Below are 9,658 nucleotides of genomic sequence, written 5' to 3'. Positions count from 1 at the left end.
TTTTTATACGTCTCGTTTTCATTAAATTAGGATGAATTTTGCTGATTTAGCTGTCTCAGTAATTTCATCTTAAAGAGTTTAGACGAATTTTGAAGAAAACTCGATTTCGAAAATTTTGCATTTACGGCTCTCTTCGCTATCACGGCAGAGTGATCCCACTACTTTCTCTTCTACCGCAAAAATAATAAAGAAATTAAATACCTTTCCTGTAGATCATATTTGTGACATTCCATTTGTAAGAATAATAACTGTTATTTCCATCCGGTCTATAGGATAGTTCAGGCAGTCAATCTGGTGGAGGTTATCAGAACCAGCCCTCATACAATATTAATAACTCTGCAACTTCAAGTAGGAGCTCAAGTAGGAACTCAAGTAGCTACATTGAAGCTCGCATTGTAAGCCTCATGACTTACGATGATATCTCATCTACATCACAGCAAAACCATGACACCTTATCATTACCTTCTTCATGTGCATTTGATGATTTTCAGGTCAAAGTAAGTGAAATTTTTCTCCTCACTTTTATCACACACATATCCACCTTTTAGTTCAAACTCAGCACCGTGTATTTGTGTGGTCGTTGCCCTTGCTTGGGAAAGTGCTCCGTAGTCAAAACTTTGATTAATCGGAGAAAATTCGAGCGGATGTTTAAATTTTTTCACCTGTATCCTAAATGGAGATCTCGGGAATATAACTCTACTCAAATGGCAGGACCTACCGTAAGAAATGCGTTAGGCTTAGTTTTAAGTTACTTCCCTTAGTGAAACGAAAGGAAGATTTAGTGAAAATAGAGGGAAATGAGACCTTAGATTGAATATGGTCATTTCGGCGAGAGATGAAACAGTCTTTAGAGACCGTAGGAGACCCAATATATTTTTCAAAAAATCAGCCATACGCAATACCTTTTTCCCTTTTTTTTGTAAACGAATTAATAATCTAACAATTCTCTCTTTGAAATTTCAAACGAGGGGATTGGAAGACAAGAAAAATAAGTACAGTTTTGGAAACGAAAATTAAGCTCCGTATACAGCAATTCTACTTTAAAAGTTAGATCATCAGACACGATACTTTTTAGGCAACCTTGGTGCATTTGTTGAAACGTCATTCTGCGTCTTCATCAGTAGTGCCAATACTTTCGCTTATAGCGCAAGAATAATACAGATGTTAAATGCCTTTCCTATCCCAAGTAGCATTTTTCAACGGAAAAATCGGGATGTATTGAGATTTTATCGGCGATAAAATCGCTAGGATCATCAACAACAGAGCAATTATTCACGATCCCATCGAGATAAAGTCGCACCGGGCAATTTATCGCAATATTTTCGAAATAAAAATCGCGATAAATGGCGATCTAATCTTGATTTTATCGATGAAAATTTGATCGCCATTTTATCAAACCAAAAATTGCGATGTGTAAGGATTTAATCGCCATATATCGCAATTTATAATGCGACAATATCTCGATATATTGCCACCGATATAATCGCGATAACCAACCGATAAAATCGCTATTTTTCGCGATCACTGCTACTTGGGATAGAGCATACCTCTAACATTCCAGCTGTGAGGTTAATAACCGTTTCCGTTCGTTTTATAGGATAGCTCAAGCAGTCAATGTTGCAGAGGTTATCAGAACCAGTCCTCATACAATAGTGGTAACTCTGCAATTCTAAATGGGAACTCAAGTTGCTACAGTGGAGCGTGCCTTGCGACTTATGATGGTAGCTCATCTTCATCCAAGGCAAACCATAACGTATCATCTTCATCTCTAATACCCTCGTGCGGATTTGATGAGTCTCAAGTCAAAGTAAGTGAAATGTTTCTCTCCACTTTTTTCGCATCCATAACCACCTTTCAATTCAAAGCAACGAGTTATTTGAGGCCGTTGCCTGAGCTCAAAACAGTGTTCTGAAGGCAAAACTTTGATTTCACGGCGATTCACGGGAGATATTCGGACGGATGTTCAGAACTTTTCACCTGAAACATAAATGGAGATCTCGAGAAAATAAATATTCGAATTGCAGGGATAGAGCTAATGAAGATGAATGCATTGCGTTTAATTTTGGTTACTTTACTTTGTAAAGTCCCAAGAAGATTCAATGGACTTGGAAGAACTTTAGATAGAACTTGGTTATTCCGGCGAGGTATGAATCAGTCATCGAAAGCTGGAAGAGATCAAACTATACATTCATAAAATCAGCTAAAAGATAGGTTTTTTCATTTTTTTTTTTCAAATGAATTGATGGTCCTAGTTGATAGGTATTTACTCTTAAATAGGAGGCTTTGAAGACAAATAGGATGAGTGCAGACTTTGAAAAAATCAGGATTTTAATGATTCCAATAGGAGAACGTGACAATCCTCTTAGACGTGTGCCCTTTTGATCGCTTGAGAGACCTCCAACATTTTTTTTCTTTTCAAAATGATAATTGAACGTATTTATGCCAAAAGGAACTATGTCTCACGCAAACCCTATGCACATAGTTCCTTTTAGCATAATTACGTCCAATTGATTAGGGCACGTCCTATTTTCGGCTGTATTGCTCACGTAGCCCTTGAAGCACCACTACAAATGAGACAAACGAAACTAACACAATATGGAGAGAGAGAGGAAATGGAAAGACGGCGCAGAGATACAACTATTCGTGCTTGATGGATGTCTGTGTTGCATCTGCAAAATTGAAGGCGCGATGGCGCGAGCTGTGAATTCGCGATGTCCCGCGCAGCTCCACTTTGTGCTGCCGATGAGGTCTCGTGAGAAAATTTAAGAAACGAGGCTCGATTATCACGGCTCTCCTATTTATGGCTGTATTGCTCATACAGTTTTTAAAGCACCGCTAAAAATACAAATAAGACAAACTGAAACAAACACGGTATGGAAAAAGAGCAAAGTAAAAGGAAGCGCATCGCTGACGGCGCAGAGATACAACTATTCGTACATGATGGATGTCTGTGTGGCATCTGCAAAATTGAAGGCGCGATGGTGCTATGCGTGAACTCGCAATGCTCCTTTCTATGCTGCCAGTGAAGTGTTGCTAAGATTCGAGAGCAAAATTTAAAATGCCCGATTACGTCTACTCTTTTGTTCTTCAATTTTTTCTTCAATTTGAGGTTTAATTCTGTTTTTAATGCACAAATTTTTACAGACTTACGTCTACCGCTTGTATGTACCGCGGTCCCTCACAACTCGCGTGACTAGTTTATAAACAAATCTTCTGTCAATTATTTGACCGGGCTCCAGCATCTAAGGGATAATGAAAATATCATTCAAATATGACTGCACCTTGTTCGCCAAAAACTCTCGATTCAAGAGGAGAGCCAAAAGAAAGCCATTCACAATCAGTCAGTGAATTTTAATAAAATTTAGTTATGTATTATCTTGCAAAATTAGGCTTCAAATGTTCGGTGACGTCCCAAAATATTGCCATTGCTAGCAAAATGATTGTTGAATAGGACCTCCTGCAGCCTTCTTTAGATCTCTGATGCATTTAATATACATGTATTCCTATATCTTTATTTTTACTTTTCTTACTAAACACTTTGTCTCTCCTTCAAAATTTTACCAAGTACTTTCTAGATCGAATGCTACATTTTTTGATGAGGTTAAAACCATCTTTTTGACGTACATATTTTCGGATTCATGAACACCCGAAACCCTGAAAATGATGCATCATTTTCTGACTTTTAGTTTTTAAAAGCAGTATTATAGATTGCAAACTCTGGCTCGATTCTTGTGGAAAGAATGATGCATGGATGCGTCTGGTACCTGGCTTTGAGTTTATATATATATATTTTTTTCAATTCATAAGTCTTTCGGTTACTTAAAACTGTTCAATTTCGCAATTTTTTCTCTGTGCAATAACTTAATAAACTTCGAGCCTGAAAATAGCATAAAATCGTGCTGATTTGCCAGAAATTTCTGGATCGCCTTTCACGTCGGGTGCCCCCCCCCCCCCCCCCCCCCCGGGAGGGCAAAATATCACTTCACGCCTCTTCAGCCGGCTAGGGGTCTGCGCCCTGAGATGTTAGCCAGTCCGACCCTGCAACTATCTCTTTTAGCTCAAGATTGATGAAGATGCGAGATATTTCCTGTAGATCTTACCTCTGACATCATGTTACTGAGGTTGATAACTATTCCCGTTTGTTTTATAGAACATCTCAGACAGTCAATCTTGTGGAGGTCATCTGAACCAGTCCGCATACAATTGTGGTAACTCTGCAAGTTTAAGTGGGAACTCAAGTAGCTACAGTGGAGCGTACCTTATGACTTATGATGGTAGCTCATCTTCATCCCAGCAAAACCATGACATCTCATCATTACCTCTAGTTCCTCCATGCGTATTTGATGAGGCTCAGTGCAAAGTAGGTGAAATGTTTCTCTTCACTTTAATTGACACAATTTACTAATTTATAAATGAAAATGTTGGCAAAATGCATTTTCTAAGTCTCACCACTATTTTCTGCGCTAAATTCACCGTAGATTGTACCAAAATCAACGCAAAATTTGTGTTGGCTTGCGTTTCACTTCCTACATGAACCGAAAGTAACATTAGAACACAAATATTTTTATCCATGTAAAAGCCATAAATGTAACTCAATTTAAATTACCTTTTGACGCTTTAGGATTGAGCGACGGGCAAATTTTGGAAAAATGTCCTCAATTTTCATGAGCTGTAGCGTCGAAAAAAAAGCGTATACACCAGTAGCGTGTCGTGCTTTGCACGATTGATCACACATCGATCTGTCATTTAAACCTATGGAAAAAGATCGTTAAACAGGGTGTTCGCAACGAACACCTTAATAATCTATTTTTTACCACAGCTTCAAATGGAGAAATATCGATAATCGACCTTCAACGCCCCGCAACTGGTATACACAGGAATTTCTTGCAGTCAAATAATACAATAGAAAAAAAAATGGTCAAACAGGGCTAAAATTATCAAGACATTAGAAAAGCCGAATGTTTCGAGCCGTACAGTCTCAGTTTTAGCTGCAAAAATTAATGCAATGAATAATATTTGAGTGGCACCATTAGGTATTGACTTGAGTATAAGAATGATACCCAAAAAATGTCCGAAGAATTTAACACAGCTAAACACAAGAAAATGGGAAACCAAGCCTGAAAACAAACAAACTGTTTGGGACGTATTGGGGTGGTTTGAACCCCTCCTCGACATGGAAACCAACATTTTAAAAAATCAAAATCAAAATATCCCTCGGCATATGAACTGTAAATTGAAGGGATTTGAATTTTCATTTTGCTCTATACTTAGCTTTATGCACAATATTCGTCAGGTGGTTTCAGGACATTTTGTCAACGATTTTTTGTCCGCGCTCCTATTTTGTCCAGTAGTTTACGCCCAAGCAACAGTGACTTGATCCAAGCGTTATATTTTAGTCGGTATGTAAAATTATATTGACAATATGGAAATGAGAAATTGAGAGAGAAGGAGGTGTTGTTATGGTTTCTCATTTTCAAAAATGAAATTTTATTACTTTCTCCTTTTGAATCATCTTTTTAAATTGTCATTGGTGAATATTTGGTTTTATTTCTATCCTTAAAATATTGAATGTACGATATACCTTATATATGCACAGGTACTTTTTTTAAATTTGTTTTTATTTTTTCTTTACGAAATTATTACTTCATTTTGAAAACATTTATATTTTTAAAGTGTGACAACTATTTGTAAAACCTTTTCCAAGCGACATTAATATCAATGAGCCGCAGGTGTGCCGACAGAAACTGCAAAAATGAATAAAGGAGGGGAAAAACCAAGAGGCACGCAATCTTTAATTTTAACCCATTTGTACATCGATCTTTTAGAGTCAAATACGTCAACTTTTGAGCGTTTCGTTGCGCGTACACCTTGCTGCAGCACAATAAAAACACAAAATGTAAAAGAAAAAATGAAAGTGCTTTGAAAATCATTAAATTTGACACGGAACCACCAATATTTAAAAAACACACATTACATTATTATTCTCCTTTGATAAATTCATACGTATTTTTTTCCCATCAATTTAAATGAGAATAATCAATGCAGAGTGTGCTAACATTTCAAAATCATGAGTTAAAAAACGCTGATCTGCGAGTACATAAATATTAAAGCCGAACAGAGCGGAGCGGCGTGCTGTGCGCGAGAGGTTCACTGGCGCCTACAAACCTAAGTGGATACTTCACGCATTGCACAATGCTTGAAATATCCACTTAGGTTTGTAGGCGCCAATGCGCGTTTCGCGCTGACCGCCCGCCCGCCGTGCGGCGGCGCCTGAAGCAACTATATCACAACAGAGGTGCTGCTCAGAATTATACGAAATTGAACGTATTAAGAATGACAGGCATCCTTTAAAAGTACAGATCTTTCCTCGCAAAATAAATCAAGATACTTATCGTACACAGGAAAAATCTAGGAGCCTTTAGCTGAGGCAAATATAGAGGTTTATCCGGTTCAGATATCACAAGGTGGGAATTTCTTAAAATATAATTAAGTCCTGTTACACCAACGAGGTGTAGAGAGTTTTAGTGAATTTTGTCTCATGGAATTGACGCTCCCCCATTTTTACCAAAACTCTCAACTATATATTATTCTCCGTTGGACCAAACAGACCAAACAAAAAAAACAAGAAAACCCTCATTCTTCCAGTACATTATATATTTTCATCCAAAAACGTCGTGAGCAATTGTCGTTTGTATTTACATGTGGGCCAATTAACTTTGGATCCCAACTGGCACGTGGACCAAAACTCCCGGGCCGCAAAAACGCGTGGACGTAAATTACTGGAAAAAAAAAAGTGCGCGGACAAAAAATGTTTGACGAAATGTCCTATAACCCGTTAGGTTCTTTTCTGTATAATTGAAGCGCTGGAAGTAGAAAGGGCACTTCTGGGTTGCGGAGTCTTATAATCTCCCCATACGTTTGACCCTTCATAATTGAAGCAAATGAATGGAATTCCTTGAAACTTTTACTAAATTTTCTTTATGAGTTTACAATGCTGTAAACGAAAAATTTCAGTAAATGCACCGAATAGTTTTCTCTCTAAAATATAAATTGGTAGTGGAGATATTGAGACATCGCAACCAAGAAATGTTCTTGAGGCACCAAGCGCCTCAATTTCGTCTCGATTAGATTATAATTTTACTTACCATTTGCTCTCCCTTTTTTTTAAAGGCGAATTTTAATAATATCCCACCCAACCCTGGGGTGCATACTCCTGAAATAGCCCCATCAATAGATGACCTTTATTCTGCATACACGTTCTCAAATAATTCTGCTGATTTGGACTTCACCTTATTAAGTTCGGACTCTAATGCTCACTCGAGGTAAGTTTTGCGGCTCATGAAGATTTTAATCTTAGTTTAAATTTTTCTTTTTTTTATTCAAGCAAGTTAGCGTGTATTACTGACTTTAGCCTGTGGCCCGTCAGTAATACTCATACCGGAAGTGTTTCATCTTCCATGTTAAAAAAAAATAAAATAAAAAATAAAAAATATATAGGCAGAGCTGCCTTGCGAAGGAAAAACGCCGTACGAACATTCGAGAGTTGCCAAATTTCTCTCGATAAAATTTTTATTTTTGAGAAGAGTTATGAATATTTTTCCGAGAAATTTTTCAAAAACTTAAGATAAAATTGCGAACAAAATTATCTGAAAAATTGGAAGAAAGACATTTGCAAATTTTCTCGAAAATTCGTGATTTATCGAAGGAAATTTGGCAACGCCTGATGGTTCATACGTCGTTCTTCCTTGGCACGGCAGAGAGGTTGAAACCCCTGCTTCTTTGGTTCTTGATTTCTGAGTAGGAATGAAAAGGGAATTTTCTGTTCCCGCAGTGACGTTAACAAAAATAAAAAATATACATGAAATATTTAACAATTAAACCTTAGAACACTGGTAAATTCTTCACGGCAAAGCATGAAGGCAATATCTTCGTTAATCGGAGCTTCTGTTTTCCAGTAGGTTTAATCACAATGACGGACCAAGTTTGTCAACATCTCCATTATCACCCTTGATGACACCGCACCCCGTCAACTTCAACGAAATGATATCCACTCCCAATAAAGAGCACCACTTTCCTCAACCTTCAGGTAACTTCTTAAATGTAACTCTGCTCAATACAATTTCAATTCTAAGGTAATATGGACGTATTTCTACCAAACAGACCTATGTGGAGGTGAGAAATATGGGGTGTGCTCGTCGAAGCTGCATAGGAAGCAATGTAAAAGTGGGCGCGATTCCTTTTGAAGAATTGGAAAAGCGGGATTTTACATTCTATCAAACAGACCTATGTGCCAACTGAATGCGGAACTCATGAGCCGCGGGCATGGCAAGAGAGCCTTGTGGACAGGGCTCATGAGTTAAAGCGTCCCGACGACGATGTCCCCGCCGCCGCGCTCCCGAGTCCACCCTCGGTCGTTGCCGCTGACGTCACTGGCGCTTTATTATTTTCATTCACTTGCCACGCAAAGAGAACTAACGAGCACACCCAATATTTCTCACCTTCACATAGGTCTGTTTGGTAGAAATACGTTCATATGAGAAGGAAGCCATGATTGCTTGGCCTGTCGTATGTGTGAGAGATTAAGAGTATAAGAGAGTGAGATAGTATAAGGGTAAGGGAGGGTGTCTGTAAAACATTCTAAGTGGTCGAGGTCTATGGTGCTTACCTGCAACTCAAGAGGCCCCCTCAGACTCGGAGAGGGCAGGAATGGAACACCCCCTCCCAATGTCAACATTTTCAAATGGAGACCCCCCCCCCCCCCACTTGTGACACATTAAGTTATAGCTTCAGCAAAGGGTACTTTCGAATGGTTGTTTTCAATAAATCTGGACATTTTTTGAAATTTTAACTCTATTTGGAAGCATTTTGAGGCTTCCATGATGAAAATTTTTCACGGTTTTCATTGGATCTCTGGAGAAATAATGCCGCATACTGCTATCTTGCCTGAAACTACGTCATTTTTTGCGCACTCACGGCTTTCTCATATCGACGGTGTAAGTTGGCAATTAAACACCTAACTCGTTTGCGGTGTCTGAAAATCTCCGCCTCTATGTTATTTTTTTAAAGGAGGACAAATTGACATCATTCCCTGAAGTTTAAGCAGGATTTTCTTCGCGCAGAGAAGAAAAATCACGACAGTTTCAAAGGACTGCCGTTGAGTAGTTTTCAGTTCAAAAAATAAAGTATGACAGGAAGTCTGCGACGTCGCAAACCGAGTTATGTGGTTGCCGACTTACACCGTCGATATGTATTGGAAGGCTTTATTTTGTACCTTGCTCAGTGGTCCTTCATAAAGATACAAGTATGAAATGTAATGAAACGTTTATTTTTTTCAGTGTTCGTACCCTCAGCCGTACCAAAAGTTGGGCAAGAGGAAGGTCCGCCCACCAAAAAGTCTCGAGAAGGTTGGGAGGAGTGCTGGACTTTTGATCCGGAAAATCCGTAAAGTCAGGAATTAGAAGTGGTCCGGAAGTGTTGTAAAAGTAAGGAAATTCCGCAGAAAGGTCCGGATTTTTCCGCTTCATACCACACGTATTTTTCAGGATAGCCTCGAAGGTATGCAATTCCTTGCGGATTCCTTGCTGATATACTCAGGCCACAAATCAGCTCCAAATCTCGTGGCTCAGGGGCGGACTGACCATGGGGGCGGGGAGGCAAT

At 38.7% G+C, this 9,658-nt stretch overlaps 1 protein-coding gene across 1 annotated transcript; it reads left to right on the top strand.

Moving 5' to 3' along the window:
- LOC109036037 (uncharacterized) lies at positions 1–9,617 on the top strand. Its single transcript, XM_072305239.1, has 6 exons — positions 1–497; positions 1,598–1,807; positions 4,151–4,360; positions 7,171–7,322; positions 7,956–8,086; positions 9,336–9,617. The coding sequence occupies exons 1-6, from the start codon at positions 405–407 to the stop codon at positions 9,443–9,445; spliced, it is 906 nt and encodes a 301-aa protein (XP_072161340.1). The 5' UTR covers positions 1–404; the 3' UTR covers positions 9,446–9,617.
- Positions 9,618–9,658: the final 41 nt, after the last annotated feature.

This window comes from Bemisia tabaci, chromosome 10, assembly GCF_918797505.1.
Source record: "Bemisia tabaci chromosome 10, PGI_BMITA_v3".
Classification (NCBI taxonomy): domain Eukaryota; kingdom Metazoa; phylum Arthropoda; class Insecta; order Hemiptera; family Aleyrodidae; genus Bemisia; species Bemisia tabaci.
The sequence above is the reverse complement of the archived record's forward strand: the minus strand, read 5'-3'. Positions and strand labels throughout refer to the sequence as shown.

What these genes read in the sequence shown, in the direction of transcription:
- LOC109036037 (XM_072305239.1), top strand. Translation starts at nt 405, where the DNA reads ATGACTTACGATGATATCTCATCTACATCACAGCAAAACCATGACACC. An exon ending in TTGATGATTTTCAGGTCAAA is followed by an intron (nt 498 to 1,597) that starts GTAAGTGAAATT and finishes TTCGTTTTATAG; the next exon opens with GATAGCTCAAGCAGTCAATG. An exon ending in CCACTTTCCTCAACCTTCAG is followed by an intron (nt 8,087 to 9,335) that starts GTAACTTCTTAA and finishes TATTTTTTTCAG; the next exon opens with TGTTCGTACCCTCAGCCGTA.